The sequence below is a fragment of the Uranotaenia lowii genome, chromosome 1, assembly GCF_029784155.1.
Source record: "Uranotaenia lowii strain MFRU-FL chromosome 1, ASM2978415v1, whole genome shotgun sequence".
Classification (NCBI taxonomy): domain Eukaryota; kingdom Metazoa; phylum Arthropoda; class Insecta; order Diptera; family Culicidae; genus Uranotaenia; species Uranotaenia lowii.
In genome coordinates this window covers 18,632,312-18,651,799 of record NC_073691.1, presented here as the reverse complement: position 1 = coordinate 18,651,799, position 19,488 = coordinate 18,632,312, and the positions used below count along the sequence as shown (strand labels likewise).

At 38.7% G+C, this 19,488-nt stretch overlaps 1 protein-coding gene across 1 annotated transcript in view; it reads left to right on the top strand.

Annotated features, from left to right (window-relative positions):
* Positions 1-17,252, top strand: part of LOC129757344 (uncharacterized) — a 44,271-nt gene extending 27,019 nt beyond the window's left edge. The window contains exon 2 of the mRNA XM_055754537.1: positions 1,187-17,252. Coding sequence (XP_055610512.1) covers positions 1,187-1,190 — 4 coding nt within the window. The 3' untranslated portion in view covers positions 1,191-17,252. The remainder of the gene's footprint in view (positions 1-1,186) is intronic.
* The last annotated feature ends 2,236 nt before the right edge of the window (positions 17,253-19,488 follow it).

Sequence of the window (19,488 nt, the reverse complement as noted above, 5' to 3'; positions counted from 1 at the left end):
AATATAAAAACATGGAATATAAAAAAAATATAAAAATTAAAGATCTGAAAATTAAAAAAAATTAAAGAAAAAATTTAAATGAACAAAAGCAAAATGAAAATAGAAAAAAATAAAACCAGAACAAAAATAAATTAAAACAAAAAAATAAAAGATCATAAAAAAAATTTGAATTAAAAAAAATTAAATTAAACAAATTATTATGAAAAAATACAAATATAATAATAAAATTACTTGAATTAAAATATAAAATAATAATATTAAAATATAAAAAAAATACAATCAAAATTAAAAAAAAATAAACTAAGTATTTAAAAAATAAGAATCAATAAGAATAAAAAATAAAATAAGAATGAAAAAAATAAAATAAGAATAAAAAAATAAGAATTAATAAAAATAGAATAAGAAAAAAAAATTTAAAATGAAAATAAATAAAAAGAATTAAACAAAAAAAAATATGATAAAAATATCAATAAAATTAAAAAAAACAATTATAAGAAAAAAAAAGAAAATTAAAAAAAAAAGCCTAAAACGAAAATTTCTATGGGAAATTCCAAATGTAAAAATCAATTTTAAATGAAAAATAAATTTGAAATTAAAAAATAAGTTTAAAAAACGAAGCGAGAATTTAACAAGCAACATTTAAAGAAGTTACAGAGAAAGTTTGGAAAAATGATATGTAGTTGAATTGAGGAAGAAGGAAGGCAGAGGAGTTTAGTGACGTCAATTGTGAAGTGGATTTGACGGACAAATAACAAACAAAATTCAATAAAATTCGGAAGTTTGTTGAAGTCCACAGGAAATGTCGTCATAGCTGGAAAAAGGTTCCAGATGGCATCAATTAAACAGCAAAAATACATATTGGATACAAATATGTTTTCGTTTAGCTTGGTAGTTTTTGATTAGATCAATCCATTATTTCTGTTCTCTCTATAATTTTTACTCCTTGAACAACAAAGCTCGTTAGGATAGTGCTCAAAGTCTCACGTGAGCAACAAAATTGTTTGCGTTCTGTAGGTTAAAAAAAAAATGATGCCGTTGTGAGTCTAATTTACGGGGAAACGATCTTGAGTCGCATCAATACATAGTTGTTGAAGTTCTAGAAGTTGTATTGCAAGTTTCACTTTCAAAAATGTAATTATTAAAATCAATGACTAATTTCAATATTTCTTATTCTTTTTATTTCCAGATAAATCCCAACCAATGATCGTCCGGAAAAACCCAAAAGGTGCTGGACTGTGATGACGATGATGGTTTATGAAGGAAAAAATCGGACAACCAGAGTGAAGACTTTGTCTCACAACAACCAGCTAGCGGGTCGCACAAATCGATTTGTCGGAGGAGCAGCAGGTGGTGGCCGTGAGTCAAAACCCGCAGGCCACCAGGATAGCAAAGAATCAAATCTTAAGCGCAACTAGCAGAGCAATATTACTAAAAAGGAAGGATCCATCAGTTGATGGACGGAAGCAGCAACACACTAGTGGCAGCAGCAGCAGCATCCGGGTGGATGATTCTACTAGAAATCTACTACCTACGACTATCTAGCTATGTATTCTGTATCATTTATGAGTAGGTTTGTGTACTTTTTGTGTATGGCGACGGCGGCGCCCGGTTTTGGAGAGGAAATGTTAGATAGAGGTGTTACATTTCGGCACTCACTTTCGGGAGGAAAAATCGTCTCGCTCGCTACTTAGACGATTTCCTTTTTGGCTCGCGGCGGCGCCACCATTTCCTCATCACTCAACACAGTCAGTCAGCTAGGCAGCTAAATAGCTTCGATTCTCTCGATTTGGGGTGAGATCAGCGCGACTTTCACATGCCTCCGCCGATGTTTATGGGAAAAACAACAACGGCCCGGCTCGACGAGCAAGCTAGCTAGCTGCTAGCGGAAATGGAAAATAAGGCATTAAGAAAGCGCGAGTGAGTTTTCTTCGTGGAAAGGTAGTTGAACCGATAATTGAGTTATAGGTTAAACGATTTTGTGCTGTCTCGCCGCGGAAAACGGCCCCCAACCGAATGTTGTTGGGATTTTCGTTTTCGTCGTTGAGGCTTATACGTGGGACGTTTGGGAAAGACAGACCGAATAGCATGCCGGTTGTTGAGGTTATGGAAAGAGGAAATTGGGTTGATGAAATTATGTTCCACAAACTAACAACTAACAAGTTTGCAGCAGCAAAACAGCAACAACAATCATGAGCATGATGATAATCGGGGGTTCATTTGTGGGAGCACATTAGAGTAGGTAGGTGGTTAGGAACATACATAAGTAGAGCACCGATATTTGGGTTGAGCAAGAAGCTACTAGAAACTGTCAAAAGGGCAATGCCACCTGCCACCCCCGACGATGGGGATGCGACGAACCCTTAAACCGTTTGTTTACGTTTTCGTAATTTACTGAACAGAAAGCAGAAAAAAACCGGTTGCGTCAGTGCGAAATTCAACGACGACCAACTGTATGTGTCTGTCTCTCGCGCGGATTGTAATGTGATGCGAGGTAGCTAGCAACATTGTACAAATTGTATTGCTGCAGTAGAGCTCTAATAGCTATATGAGGATTTCTGTTTTGAGTCGCGCCGTTGATGGACAACGCACGAGTTTGTGAGTTGTTGCTCAAGAGCTCATCCGACTGGGCGATGTGGCAGCCAGCAGTGGCATCTCTTCTTTACCTACTCATATGCATGTTTACAAATCACGCATTTCCATTTCAAAAGAATACCGCCCAGCCCAGCTCATATGGCACCTTCCACCTCCATCTCACTGACCCTTTCGCTGGGGTGTGTAGAGTATGGAGAGGGCGACGCCACGCTTGACGTTCGTCTCGTGACGACCGTGTGTCATTCCACTTTGCATGCTCTGCCCATCCGTAGAGATTTGTCTTTCGGTCGCTTATGCTCGTTTTTTTCGGTTTCGTTTGTTTCCGAGGAGCATAAACCATCTATCCATCAACTACATACATCTATATGCTGCGGTTGATTCGTGCCGTCAGTCAGTCGAATGCAAACATTGAACACGGGCCAATTTATGGCGGAGGGTGTCGTAAATAATAAACAAGCCGCGGCCGGCGTGTGCCCGCTCGGATGAGCTAGGCAGTATTTAGGAATTAAAAATCGCCGAGAAGCGACGGAGTTTGCGTGTGCTCGGAAGCATCGAGCAAATCTTTGCAGCTCGTGAGATCGCGTGTGAGCTCATTATCATCATCGATCACACCTTTTGGTCGTTTCGAGCAGTCTATTATTGAACATCTAGATGTTTTTTTTTTCCTAGAATTTCGGCATCACTATGATGGGGGTACAAATTGAAAATCTCAAACGAATATGGCGTCACGAAAGTCACACTTTTAAGGACATCCTAATTGAAAGTATTTCTTCTATCCCGAAAAAAAATCTAATGGGATTACCAGCCTGTCGGCCGAGCGCGGGAGCTTCGAAATGATAGCGCTATTCTTAAAGGGTGATACGGTAAAAATTTGGTCAAGGGAAAACGCGTGTAAATCGGTGAAATCGTTTATTTAAAAAATCAAATTAAATTTCTTTTTCAAGTTTAATTAGTATAAAATTCAGGATAAATATTCAGTTAGGCTTCCGCTTTTCCAAATTCGAATTACCGGGCCTTACGCTTAACCCCTGCCATCAGATTTTGTACAGCCACCTTGTCCACCTTCTTCGTCGCAGAAAGCCAGTTTGCCTTGAACTGCTGCTCGTCCTAAGCAGTTTTTTTGGTCTTCTTTAGGTTCCTCTTGACAATAGCCCAGTATATCTCAATTGTCCTTGAGAACCATCTGCACGTTGTTAACGGCGTACCACTCCATGGCCTTTTTACCGTAATGGCAAGATGCCAAATCCGGCCAAAACAGTACGGAAAAACCGTGTTTCTTCAGGAAATGCAGCAGACGTTTATTCAAACTCTCTTTCACGTAAATTTATTGGTTGACAGTCCCGGAAGCTATGAAAATGCTGCTTTTCAAGCCACAGGCACAGATGGCTTGCCAAACCAGATATTTCTTCGCGAACTTTGACAGTTTCATGTGCTTGAAAATATCTGCTACCTTTCCCCTTCCTTTTGCCGTATAAAACTCCTGTCCCGGAAGCTGCTTGTAGTCGGCTTTGACGTAGGTTTCGTCGTCCATTACCACGCAGTCAAACTTCGTCAGCATCGTCGTGTACAGCCTCCGGGATCGCGCTTTGGCCGTCGTATTTTGTTTATCACCGCGATTTGGAGTCACTACCTTCTTGTTAGTCGATAGTCCGGCTCGTTTTTCGGCTCGATGCACGATTGTAGACGATACACCCAGCTTATTTGCGACATCTCGGAGAGAGAGGTTAGGGTTTCGCTTAAAACTACCAGCAACTCTCTTCGTCGTCTCAGCAGCTCCCGGTTTTCGATTTCCCCCCGATCCAGACTTCCTGGCTGTCGACAAACGTTCCCCAAACACCTTAATTACATTTGTAACGGTTGATTTGGCAACTTTTAGCGATTTTGCCAGCTTTGCGTGAGAGTAGCTCGGATTTTCGCGATGCGCGAGCAAAATTTTGATACGCTGCTCTTCTTCCTTGGACGGCATTTTGACAACTGAAGAGTGAATTCCAAAATCAAAATAGAAGCAACATTCTACACACACACACACACACACACACACACCTTCAAAATGAGGGGTGTTTAGGTTTTTGATTGAGTTGATATTGACCAAATTTCGACCGTATCACCCTTTATTCGCGCTCTGGCGGATTCATGTTTTTTGGCATAAAACAAATGTTTTGGCTTTTGTACCACCCTAGTGTGTCTTTGGCGTAATGACATGATGAAAAATCGGGCCAAAATATGACGGGTCCATCATGCTGCTTGATCATCGACAATAAAAGCTTCTGGAGGCATTCCTTGATATAGTTCTGGGTGTTCATGGTTTCTGTTGTGACGTACGGGCTTTATATTTGGCGAAACTCCCAAATTGCCTGTCAAAAACTCACCTTCTTGCCAAATTTTTCGTTGAAAATGGCCTTCTCCGTTGGTTATATGCTTGTCCTTGCGTATAGTGAAGTATTGTGGCCCAGAAAGGGTTTTATAGTTGATTTGGGTTCCTTTTAGGGATTTTTTTCTGCTTCCGGTACGTCTTGAGCCCAAATCGCTCTTTAGCACGCATCACGCTAGACGTCGAGGTTCCGACTTTTCTCGCCACATCCCGAACGGAAGCCGATGGTTTCTGTTTGTAGGCATCCCTTTTTGTCGATACAGGACCAGATTTTCGGCCACTCCTTGGTTCATCTTCTAATGTACCATGTTCACCATATATTTTAATAGCTCTCCGTTCCGCTCCGACGCTCACATCATCACCTATTGGCAATTTTCTCAATAAGATTCCTTTCACAGTACACCACTTGTGTACGATACTTTTTCTATTTTTCGGAGTAAGACCACGCATTTTGAAATGTAATCACAAACTAAATGTGTTTTGATGTTGTCACCTACAGAAATGTGTAAACAAAAGGACGCAGCCAGTAGAATTCGAAAAAAATATTCGATTCAAAATGGCCGTTAACATTGGGTATGCTTATAATTTCTTGGACAGTCTATAGTTCAACGACTAGAGGAATCTGCAATATAGATCCATCGATTGTGTCCGAGACAATCCGACTACAATCTTCGTTTGATCTATCTCCTCTTGCACGTTACGTAGAAGGTCTGGCAGATAAGGTATGACGTCGTGGTGAGACTCGAACTCTGCTGCGGCATTGAATCCATTAACGAAGAAGAAGTCAATTTGGCTGGTCACAGCGTAGAACTTGGACCGGGTCATATCCGATCGGGATATCTCGTAAAATTGATCTCTGAATAGTAGCCACAGCAACAGCAAGGCATGGATTATCACTATATAGAGAGTTCCTTTCTGGACCGACTCGGCCAAACCATCCCAAAGTGTTCGATTCTGGATCTTCTATATACTCGCGTTGAGCCATGTTATCGGAACATCCTTCCGTTGGGAAGATTGACGTTGCCAAGTTCAGTACACACGTACTTGATGATGGCAGATGGTTTAAGCCCTAACTCACCTAGGTCAGCGACGAAATCGCCACGTTCATGACGGGCGATGTTGACACCGTTCAACTCAACTTGTCTCAGCATCCTGTAATAGGCACCAGCGTGCTAGTGTAATATTGAAGAGCGGGCAGAAATACGCGTCTAGCAGATGCTGAAATTTTCGCAACTAAACCAGCGTGTAGTTGACGGGTAACTTCGTTTAAGCCTCCGGCACCTGAGTAGATGCGGAATTCACCGAGATTTGGTCCAACCTCAGCTCCGGATAGAAGAGCGAGGGCAGTAGATCCCGGTTTCGTTAGATATGCTGGGCTGGTATTGTGGGAGTGGCCCCATTTTGCGCTGGCGGACGAAAGCCGCGCCCTCCTCGTCGACCGCGCATGCGGGGTGGGTTGGCCCGAAGCCTGGGCGTTATCACTTGGTTGTTGGTCGCCGCCATCTCTCCATCCTGGGCGAGAAGGGCCCGCATTGCTGTTGTAACGTGGTTGCCCACGATTTTCGCGATTATTATCAGCGTTCATTCAAATAAGAATTTTATTAAAAAAGGGGGGATCCTTGTTGAGATATGGATTAAATGATTGAAAATGTGAATAAAATCTGCCCTGTTTCTTATTACAAGAAATGGTCACGGAATAGACGGGACAAGTTGGAAAAGGCATTCAAAACTCATTTCAAGAAAAATCAGAAAAATTTCGCTAAGGTCCGTTTTTTTGGGCCCATCTACAAAATGTATAAGGACGGTTTTCGAAATTTGACATGACCCATTTGGCTGCCACGCCATGTACATAGATAAGGGACAGGATCCGGGATCAACATCAGTTCACGGGATTATAATCCAAAATCTGGATCTGGTAACCGAATTCGGGATCAGTATCCGGGAACAGAAACCGGAATCAAGATTACATACTCTCTGGGCCTTGGATTCCGGACAAAGATCGGAGTCCGATCAAGTTCAAATTCGGAAATCAGGCTCAATATTACGATGCGGGATAACGGTCCAGAATCAAGATCTGTATTCAGAATCCGGTATCAGGATCAAAACCAGAATCGGAAATCAAGTCCCAGGTTCAGCATAACGATCCAGAATTAAGATCAAAATGAGCGATCATGATTTAAGATAGCTGTCGTTTAAATTCCTGCACTCTCCAAGCAGGTTTCAGCATTCTGAAACAAAGCACAAACCACTCCGGGAACTTCGGTCGGCCACTTATTCAAATATTTTCCACGGTTTGGTTCCAAAACTTTTAGTTTAGAAACGCATGCGTCGCCTAAAACTCATGGCTTACTGCTCCTTCAACATAAGTTTCTAATTTTTAACGGCGCGTTCGTAAATTGATTTCTTTCTATTGATGTGTATTTTTTTTTATCGATGCTGGCGTTCGTAAATTAAACAAACTGTATGCAAAAGCATTGGAAGGGGATTTGACATCTTCCCAAAAAATCCTATCGATAACCTAAAAAATCAATTTACGAATTTAAGAGAATTTATTTTAAATTGATTTAATTCTCAATATGTAAAAGATGGATATGATATTGTTATTTACAAACTAAAATTTGTTCAAATGTCACTGTCATCTGTTGTTAGTTTGTGGCATCAGATCTTCCCTATTTTTGTGAAGTTCCTTAAAATTGAAAATAATTGATATAAACAAAAATCAGTAAGTAACAAGGAAATCTTTGTAAAGTTGGACTTTTTCGACAGGTTTTAATTTTTTTCTAGGAGGTCTCTTCATTAGTTGCAATAAATCCTGAAGCCAAACCAAAACAATTCTATCATCCACTACCTTTGAAGTGAGCAGAGATATAGATTTCTTCGCATACATTTTTCTAAGAAGAGGTGACAAAAACGGGTGAGCTCTTCAGAAGCAAGTCTTATGTTTTTGTTCTTAGGAAGTTAAGGAAAAAACATCGTGGGTAGGAGGTGTGTTTTTGTGGGTTCAAAACATAACCAACAACTAACCCAGAGCATTTTGATGTGTTTAGTAGGCGAACGTGAAAAGTTAAATCCAAACAAAAACACCACGCCACTTCCAGCAAAAATAAAAAAAAAAACGCTTCTAGGAGCTAAATCTACTCCAAGGGCCGCCGGCCGAGTAACACGTTTATTTACAAACAAATTTAGCATTCGGTAGGCAGACAGTCTGGAGAGAGGCGAACGGAAGTCAGTCTTAGAGCTAGGGAAAGGGGAATGAAAACGCATCCAAACATTTTACTGAGGAAGACGCGATCGCGCGAGCGAGCTGTTTCTTACAGAGGAACGTGCACCTTCAAGCAGCGTAGAAAATTAGAAGAAGCAAGTTTAGACCGGAGGACCATAAAACCCGATTTCCGCCCCCGCGATTTCCGTCTCCGATTTGCCCTCGTCCGTCGAACGGACCAGACAGTCAATAGGGGGGCCCAATAGGGTTGCGCGCACCACAAGTTTTCGCTCGCCGTCCTTCCTTCCTAATGGTTATATTTCGATCTGAATGGTGGAACGTGTCGATCACATAATCTGGAATGGCGTTGTTCTATCGATTTCCAGTTCGATTTGTACAGGTCGAGAGTAACATTTCAATTTTTGGTAACGACAGAATGGAACACGAAATGAAACTTGCAAAATTTTGAACTTTTACAAAGGTTTATCAATACAAATCTAATAGGATCAAATTCTTGAATATTTTTTTCACGGTCGCCATATGAATGGAGTATTTATTGAAGCTCTCTCAAACTAACTAAGTTGATCTGATTTTACCTCAAGCATTAGCTGTCGATTGATATATGTTAATTTACATAACCGGAATTTCAAGTTACGGATTTTGACAGTTGACGTTCATGCACTCGAAAAAAAACCTTTGTGAAAATGTATAGGAATTGTTTGGTACTCTCGTAATTTTTTTTTTATTAAATCAACACGTTCACCTTCATCTTGATCACAAACGAAAGGAGTAGTAACTCCCGCACAAGAACGACCGCAAGGAAGGAAAAATAAGAAAAAAAACCCATCTGTGGTGTTGAACCTCCCAGAAGAAACAGGAGAGAACAACCGAAATCGAAAAAAAAAGTTAGACGGAAAATCGGGACGGACGAAGACGGACGAGACAAATGATGGGATTTGTTGCAGCCAGCCAGTTGGATTCCTTAAGTGCGACCATATGTGTGTTCGGTTGTTTCCTCGGAAGATTACCGATGAGCGCACGTGTTCAAAATGATGTTGTCGTTTTTTTCTTCTTTTGATTTTGTTTTGTTTTAAATGTTGGTGTTGATGTTTGGGAATCATTTCGTCATAAGAACACCCGCACCCGCGCAACCTTCGTCCTTTGGTAGGAGTTCGAAACGCAGAAGACGGAGACGAACGTTCGGGATCAGTCAGAACCATAGAAATAGAAATGCAGCTCATCCAGACTTTTTTTTTTTGCTTCGAACTATTTCTCTCAAGTGTATTTCGATTTTCGTTTTTCCCTTTTTCTGTTTCGAAAAACTATAAACGGGGTGATGGAAACATGTGGCTTCGGCCGTCTATTTTTGACCACAAACAACATCTTTTAACCGATGTTATGTATGTATATTATTTTCCTGCAGGATTGCATCGAACAAAAACCACATGAGAAGGGAAAATGGGCGAGGGGGGCACAAATTTATGATGGAACGAATTGGTAAAATTTACTCAAAATTCGTTTCAATCCAATGAGTTGAGCGTAATTTTATGGCTAGTGTTCTAATGGCTTTTCGTTTTATTTCAGATGGTCCAGAGTAATGTTAAGAAAATTAATATTGGAATTGGCGAACCCTCAAAACGAAGGAACAATTTTTGAATCAAGCAGTTCTAGAGATGATTTTTTTAGTAAATCGTCTAATGGAAGAGGTCTAGAGGCAGTTAGGAAACCCCTCCAAATCGGAACGATCCGATGAAAGGTGGCGGACGAGTGTTGCCTCTGGGGCAATAAAACTCTTCCATTTCTCAAAAATGCTCTTACTCAAATCAAAAACATTTGGATTGGATTGGAGTAGAAATGAACGTCAAGACAAGTCAAGCCAAGCCAAGCCAGGTTGTTGTAAAATTTCAACCGTGAAACGACGATGCTGAAATGCCTGACGAGGTGATGAAATTATTGCTTGATCCCGAGAATTGACCCATAGAAACTAGAGATGAATCTCAAGGGAGCTATTCGTGAAATAGTTTTTTTCAACCCGACTTTTGATCTACTAAGGTAGCGAAAAGAAGAGACACTTTCATCGTTGTCGTCGTTTTGAAATCTATCAAGAGGTTCTATTTTTAAGAACTAGGCCAATCGAGATCCAATCTCGTTTGTAGCATACAAAAATCTGAATTAGGACAGAAGCTATTTGTACACCTCAACGATCTTGAGCGATTCGTCGTTGGCTCTGTAACCTTCAGTTTTGAATAATTAGAATGCAGTATGAAATCTCTGTTCAGGATTCTAGATTGGAAAACAAAAACTGGCGAAGAGGTTGATAACAGTTAAACTGTAATTAAAAATTATGTTACGATGTCTGCTTAAGAAAGCTTAAAGACACTTCCAGTGAGATCGATCTTGTTTGCACCCTCAGAACTGAAAAACAGTTTACAAACCTCCATTATTATTGAATGTAGACCAGAGCTCTGTGAAAACTGTAAACAATCGCACTGGAACACGTGTTGTGCACTTTGCCCATTCCAAAATGAAGAAGAAAAAACCCTGCGGGTTACTTCTCGAGGAAGCAAGTCGTAATCGAAACAGATGTGTGTACTGGAACTAGTACCAAACAATAAGGTATTCAGAATCGCTCCCATTTGACTGGTTAGTTGGAAAAGATTCTAAACAACAATCACTCGTGCACACGATCGAATCCAGAAGTTTTTTTTTCAGGGATGAAAATAGATCAACCGGAATCGGGTCATAAACTACGTGTCTGTGTGGACCACGTTGAGAAAATTTGTGTTTTTCCGGGAAACTTCTCTCTGGAAAGTTATCTGGGTGTCTACAGCAAACTAGTTTCGAGACTAGTCAACCCATTTTGTAAACAATGCTTTCTTTTTTTAAAACTTGATTAAATAGAGAGAAAACAAATGTAGACCGTATCACTTTGGCTTAATAGTTAAACCTAAAAAGGTTTCATGTCCAAGCCAGAAGTTCAGACAAATCTACAAAAAAAAAACCGATTTCAATCATTCCAGTCACTAACTTTTAAAGTCAAGCCTCCGGTGTTTTGCCACAAAGTTCATAGAATCATTCCAGTTTTAGTAAACTATACAGTTCAAAGCCGAAAGTACTTATTTTTAACCTAGGTAATATTCAATTTCATTCCAAGCCATAAAGATTCGTAGCGAAATAGTTTCAGAATTCAGATTGTTCAATCCAAAAAATTAGGTCAAAAGTATGAGGATTCAGTACTCAGATCCAAGATCCAGAACTCTAAGATCCACATTTAGAATTTAAGAGAATTTAGAACTAAGATCCACATTTAGAATTCAGATTCACAATTGAGACTCAGAATTCAGATTCGCAATTCCGATTCCGAATTCAGATCTCAGGATTCATATTTTTTTTATCAGATTTAGAAATCAGATTCGGGATTTAGGATTCCGATTCAGATTTGAGACTTCGGATTTAGAATCAGAATTCAGGTTCGGAATTCAGATTCAGAATGCTGATTCGAAACTCAGATTCAGAGTTCAGATCCAGATTTGATTCAAACTTCTGATTCACAGTGTCGGACAATAGAATAGGACCACAGCTCAATCCAAAACAGAAAGTGACAAAACTTTGAGAAAAAAATTTCCATTTAAGTGCATCAAACCATTTACAAATTGTAAATTCCATTCTTCGAATAAATTAAAATCATCCGTAGTTAAAACAATTGTCCTTTATTTAAAAATGCGTTTTAAGCATACTTACTGACTAAAATAACGCGACATAAAATAGGACCGCTTTAGAATTCATGGTAAAAAAAAGGAAATTCATACCGTGATCGATTTGCAGGGTTAGTACTTGGTGGTATAACCCTTATTACGCATCACTTCTCGCATCCGGTTCGGCATCGACTCCACCAGCTTTTGGCACGTTCTCACCGGGATAGCGTACCACACCGCCTGGATTCTCTCCCACAGCTGCTGCTTGTTTTTTGATTTTTCGGTGTACACCTTACGTTTAACTATTTCCCATAGGTTCTCTATGGGATTGAGATCAGGGGACTGTGCTGGAGAATCCATAACGTCTACCTTATTATCCTGGAACCACTTTCTAACCGTTTTAGCGGTATGTTTGTGGTCATTGTCCTACTGGAACTGCCACTTTAGGGGCATCTCCCACTCGGTGTGTGGCAGCATTACTTCCCGAAGTATCTGGGCGTAGAGATGCTGGTCCATAATCCGGTCGATCCAGTACAAGGGACCCACACCATGATGCTACCTCCTCCATGTTTGAATGTTTTATTTGTATACTGGGGCATATACGCACAGCCGAGTGGGCGATGGACCCAACTCTTTCCGTCCGAGCCGATGAGGTTCACTTTGGTCTCATCCGACCACAGCACATTTCTCCATAGTTTCTCCTTTTCCGGACCGACCCAATCGAAGTGGTCCTTCGCATACATCAGCCGCGCCTTCAAGTGCTTCGGCGTCAGCATCGGCACCTTCCGGAGACTTTTTCCTCCTAGTCCCTTCTCCGCCAACCGTCGCTGAACCGTCCGGGAACTCACAGATAAGTTTAGCTCGTCTCTGATCTGCTTGGACGCTTTGAAAGGGTCCTTTTGCGAGGCACGCTCGATAACCGAATCGTCCTTCGGCGTCGTTTTGCGGGGGCGGCCAGTCAGTTCCCGTTTGCCGGTGCTGTGAAGCGCGTTGAAAACGAAAGTTTTCTACCTTGCTAAGTAGTCGGCAATCTCGCGTTGGCTCGTTGGCCAGCCTTGTACAGATTCCGGATGATCGCTCGCTGGACCTCCGTGCAGTGCTGTGCCCGACCCATCGCTTTTTCGCTGAAAACAGAGCAGGACGAAGGAAATCTTTATTTTTTGTTTGTTTTCATGATTTACATGTTTAATTTTATGGGAAATACTTACCAGGACACGAAAATGGACAAACAACACCGAAAACAACACCTTTTCTTCAAATCTAGAGCGCTGAAAATGCCGGAACAGCCGAACCGATGAGCTGGTCTTATTTTATGACGCGACTTTTTTCACCCTCTGACAGCTTTCTGGCCGAGTAGAACAAACGGGTTGCTTTGATTGCAACAAACGTGCAGTACACTCTAATTCTCCTTGACTCAGATTTGAAGGAAAATAATTCAAAATGCGCCAAAACTAGGAAAACTCAAATTTTGATTAGAGCGGTAAAACTCAGAAATGAATTGTAGGGGTTTTCGCGAATTCTGAGTTGTTTTTGTTCAGGGTTGTTTAGGCTTGTTCATGGATCGACTGAATGAAAAAAAATCAAAAATTTATGAAAATTCAAAGCGGTTTTGAATGGAATTTCTGATTTCAAAAATAAAAAGACGATTGTACGGTGAATTTAGAAGATGGATGCGTGCTTTTTATCCGGTTGGTTTTATTTTTTCATCACAAAAAAAGTCAGTGTCACCGGGCCATCTGACCGCATCCAGCCGGGAGAACTTCGTGCTGTCCCACTTGGCAGTCTCTGAATAATCTAAATTTACCGTGTACACAAAGTTGGCATACTACAATAAGCGCTAGGTGTCGCATATTATTATATTTGAATTGGCAGTTTAAAGGTGATTTCTGAGAAATATGTATTCAAAAAAAAAAATTGATATGTAAAAAAGGATTTTGTTTCCCAATTTTGATTTGAGTTCTTTTTCAATTCTTTTCAGATTTCTTCTCCAGATATAAGGCCCGCTAACAAGGCTTTATGCCCAGAAATAAAAATAATCGTCACATAACAAAATACATTTTCTTTAGAACATGTGTATCCGTGATCCAAACAGTCAGTTTAGACCCGAATTCCGACCAAAACAACCGCCTTCGTTGTCCATTATATTAGTTTCAACTCAACTTTATTTGGAATCGGTATAAAGATTGCTCCAAAACTGACGTGATGTGGACGCAGCTCTAAACCGTTTGACAGTTAATGGAACACGAGTGAGATTGCCAGTTTTGTCACTGGATTAGATCTTATTCTGTTGATCGAAATCTTGTATAAATTAGACCCAAGAATAGATAACGGATACCAGTGCTCTAATAAGTCAAGGGACCGTTCAGATACCACGTGGACAGAAAAATGAGATTTTTTGACACCCCCCTCCCCCTCCGTGGACAAGCGTGGACATTTGGCAAACCCCTACCCCCCTCCTCGGATGTCCACGTGGACAGACTTGAAATTGTTTTTTTTTTTCAAAAACTCATTTGACAGTTAGAAAACATTACTTTTTGCCTATTTGTTATTGGAATTACTGATAAAAAAAAAAAAAGAAATAGCATTACCTGATGTGAAATGATTTAAAAAAATTAAATTTCTTAGTTATCATATTCATTACTTGCTTTCAAGTGGTTTTTAATTGTTAAGACTTAAACTGGAAAGCTTTGTAATTTTAAGATTCAAACAGTAAGTATGACCACGTGGACATGACCCAAACCCCTACCCCCCTCTCCGTGGACAAGCGTGGACATTTCCATACTCTCCCCCCTCCCCCTAAGTTGTCCACGTGGTATGTGAACGGCCCCCAAGGAGATCATGGTGATGAATAAACCAATTGGTTTAAAATCCCAAAAAAAGACAAGGAAAAAATAAGTCTAGGATACCAGGATTTTTAGCTAAATTTATAAGTTTTCTGAATATTGTTATTGGTTCAATTGAATTTATTTTTCAATTATTTTGAAATTTTCTCCTCTGCAAAGTTCCCAAAGATTTTCCACCTTAGAACTAACTATAGTTCGTCGTGAGTCATGCCTTAATGTTGTGTTGATTGTCTCGATAGTCATAAATAAGTTGTGTAAGCTTTGTTTACTAACACAAAAGGGATCTTATCGCTGCCATTCGTTTGTTGTTGATTAAAATGTCCAACTTAATTTGCCCCCAATTCCCCTTTCCCTGATCCGATCCTGTGCCGCCGCCGCCGTCACGGCAGAGTGAACTATAGTGATCGAAATATGAGTAAATCTATTGTTTGTAAACAATCCCCTTAGCGATAATGAGCGATCGATCGATCGATCGCGAGAGCTTTAACGGAGCTCCGTTATCGGACGTTAGTTAATGTATAAATCGTTAGAGAGTGATCGCAGTAAATCAAAACATTGATTATACAAAACAACAACAAAAAAAGTAAGGTTATGCGTGTCATAAACCGAAACGTAAACAAAAATAATAAGAAAAAAGCCGTGCGTGACACGCACTAAGCAAGAAAGTTAGTAATTTCCCCTTCCCCATGATATGTTCAGAGTTGTGTATAGAAATCGTGGACGCCCCCTCGTAATCGTGATAGGGATTGGCCCCGACGACGTTTCCGACGAGAGTAGCAAACTTCTCCAAGGTAGTGTTAGTTTAGTTACTATACATATGTTCGTTGTTGTATCGATTTCTTCTACATATTTGTATAAATTAAACGAAAAAGAAAACAAAAAAAAATCGACAAAGCGCAAAACAGCAGACAAAAACTGCACGGAAGGGAAAAGGAAGAAAAATCAAAAATTGTTGCTCGAGCCCTTTTTCACTTTTCAAAGCTACTGGTGAAGATGAAGTTTGACTAACGCTAACGTCTTTCTGAAGAAGGTCTTTTTTGTCTATTGAAAAAAAAAACGCGCAAAGCTTAGCAAAACAGAAACAACCCAAATGGCTTTCACACATACACAAGCTGTCTTAACCTTAGTTTCTCAAAATAAACAATCACTAGAAATCACAAGAAAAGTAAAACAATGAAACCAATTACCCAGTACCTTCTAAAGCAAAGCAAGAAAAAATAAGAAATGAAGAAACATAACAACAAACAAGACGAAAACAAGTTTTTAAGAGCGAAATTTATCAATCAATAATCCTGTCCATGCATTTAGAGGTTTGTTTTTTTTTCTAAACCGTAACGCGTTAACCCGGAAACAATAGGTGAGCAACAAATCACAATACTATCCATTGAAAATTCAGACAAGAAACTCGAAAGCGACGAAAACTTTAAACTAAAGAACAATAGAAGAACAGACTGGGAAAAAGATGGGAACCTGTTTAGGATGTTTTTTCTCCGATTTTTTTGGGAGGAACAATAAAAAACAAAACAAAATGTCACTTAAGGAAGTAAAAAAACTAAAAAATAGTAAAAAGAGACAAGAGGAGCTAAAGTTTGTTACGAAAACAATTACAAAAAAACTGAAAGTATTTTTTGTAGTGTCGCCATCAGCAGCATTTACCGGTATAACGACGGCAACCTAAAACCTAACCTTAAACACCCAAAACCTAACAGCAGAAGCGTTCGAAAACAATAAGCAAAACAAAAAGGAACATCGTGTATAGTGAAGGTAAACAACTAATCAATAAAACAAAACAAAAAAAAAAAGGGAAAATGTAATCCTTTAGCGAATTTTAAATAAAAATAAACCAACCAATACAATAATGAAGCGTAAGAACAAAAACAACACATTTGAAATGAATAAGAAAATAAAAACTAGCGTGTTTCGAGTAAACAAAAACACCCCCACTTACACACACATGCATATATACAATATAAATGTTCAGGTGACAGAAAAAGTAACCAAGTGGGAAACATTCACACACAGAATTTTACACAGCTGGATTGGGTAAACAACAAACAATAATATGGTAATTTGGGGGTAGTGTGTGATATACACACACACATAAACAAAAACTCACATATTTAAAAATGAGACGGAAGAAGGGATGAGGGCTTTTTCTAGAAAAAAAAGTAAAGTATTCGGAACGTGTGTGTGTTTGTGAGGTTGGATATGAGATCGATTGATGAACAACAACGCCAGGCGCAAAGCTGCAGCATTTTTTTGGTGGACAGTCAGTGTCAGTACGCAGCTCGGTTCGGTTTTTGAAAGAACACAAAAAAAAAACTTAAATAAGGAAACAACAACAAAAAAAAAAACGGAAGGGTATAGCATCATATTAAATGTAATGATTATTATTATTATAAAAATTATTATTATTATTATTGCTAATAATATATTGAGCGCGAACAGGTATGACGTGTAAAACAAATAAATTAAGTATGATTATTACAATTGTAACATTCTACACATGAACTTAAATATATATAAATAATAAAGTATATTAAAATTGAGACGGAATTTGGTAGTTAGTTGGATGACAAGACTGGATAAAACTGAGACAATCATAATATTTCTTTCGTTCAAGGAACCGGACATATGGATTTGGAGATTTGGAATGAGAAAGACGCTTAGTGGATGATGGAAAATCATTTCGATTTGAGATTGCCGGAGGATCAAACAATCATTATTCAAGACTGTCTTAATGTACGAGGCCTATCAAGAAGTGATGCACTTTAAAACACAGGAAATCCTTTGAAGGTGTCATCTTTAGTACTTCAACAGGTAAACACGTTTCAAATAATCTTGTGGGTATTTTTTTGTTCGAGGCTTATGCAAATTTACCTACATATATCAAAATTGGATAAAATCATGAAGCATCATTCAAATCCAAGCAACATTTGATATTTTCGTTGAGAGCAAAAAGGTTAAGGAGTTGTCTATAATTCACGACAGCAAGTTTAACATACAATTTCAAAATACTGTCTTTTGTCGCTGTATTTTTTTCTGGCAATAAACCAGTGGATCGTGAGAAATGTTTAGTCAAAAGTATTAAAAATGTGTTTCCGAATCAGCAAGTCCCACATCAGGCGAATTGTATAAATTGTATTAAAATATATAATTTGGTTTATTTTCAGTTGTTGTCTTTTCTCAGCAAATGAAGAAAAAAAGCCAGAAAGTAATTGAAGCCCAGCCCGATAAAAATTGGCATAACATACGCGTATGCCTACTCTGATCAAAAATTGACAAACCACAACGCGTGTAACACATCTATGAGCGTGAGTCGGGGCGTATCGATGAAACACTTCTCGGTCGTTGAATTTAAAACTTTCCAAGCACAAATTTGTATTCCAATACACAACTTATCTGAAATATCCTTCAGAAAAGATGTCCTTTGGTAGGGAAGTTTTCGTGACGCAAGATCCATTCGCGAATTTTTAATTTGCACCCCTATAATGTTGCCGTAAGACGTAATTCTACGTCAAATTACGATTAATGCGAGAAATCATTATTCAAATCAACTATTTTTAAGATAAAATTTTGATATGATCTTATGATATGGTCGAAAGCAAAATGATAAAAAGGCTAGCTAAAGTAACAAAAAGTTTGGGAATTTCGATTTCAAAAAGCCATGGTTGAACTAATAATGATCTTTACAACACAACTAAAAAAACCAAACATTCGGCTAAAAATTAAGATCAGAAATCTCAATCAACTTAAAGACTGGACTTTGGCGACTTGTAACTATATTTGGATGCATCCGGATAATACAATTTCCTAGGAGACCCTCAATGAATTCATGAAATCTTTAATTTTTCATCATTGCTTTTTTATGGACGCACTCTGAAAGCCCAGGAAAAAAACCCTAATCAGACCTTGAGTGTCAATTTGATACTTCTCGCTTAAAACCGCTATATCTCTCTGATTTCTCAACCGATTTTTATTCAAAATTTATAGTTTTCAAAACCTCTTAATGTAACTAAAATATGTTTCTCAGACATTATCCACCTACAAAACTTCAGTTTTGCGTTATTCAAAGCCTAAGAAAAAAAACGAAAAAACATGCTTCGGAAAAAGACTGTAGATCAGCTACGAAATGCTCAAAAAATTGCCCGGTTTTATTCGGGTTTGTCCGGATATTTAATATAAAATTTGGGAAAAATCCGATTCGGCCCGGTTGCCAGGATTTCATTGGAAAACCCTGGATTTTGCCCGGGTTTATTCTGATTCTCTTTCTGAAATCAAACTGAAAAAAATAATGGTGTTGTAAAAATTAATCATTTATGCGGCCAAAAGAATTTTTTGAGCAAGTTTAAAATAACAATAATCATGAATCATTTATTGAAAACTTAAAATGCGATATAAAGTCTGCTAATAAATTTTGAAGAAACTTTTTTCAAGGTTCTTTTTCTTGATTTTTGATGAGTTATTCCTTGGTTTTGACCAAATTTGCCAGGATATTGCACGGATTATGGTCGACAATTTTTAAATCAAATCCTCTGATTTTACCAGAATTTTAGATAACATAGCCCGGATTTGTCCGGCCCGAATATATGCTGAAAAAATTCTGGCAACCTTAGTTTAGATAAATTTGTCTCATTATCGAGAAAAATTTGGTACAATGTTGAAACTAACTTTTTTTTTCTTTATTATAGAGACTTTCAGTCTCTGGCTGTTTCGTCTTCGACCCGATTGCAGTGGAAATCTTAAATAATTGTATGTCAAAAGTTAAGCTTAAAAAAGCAGATT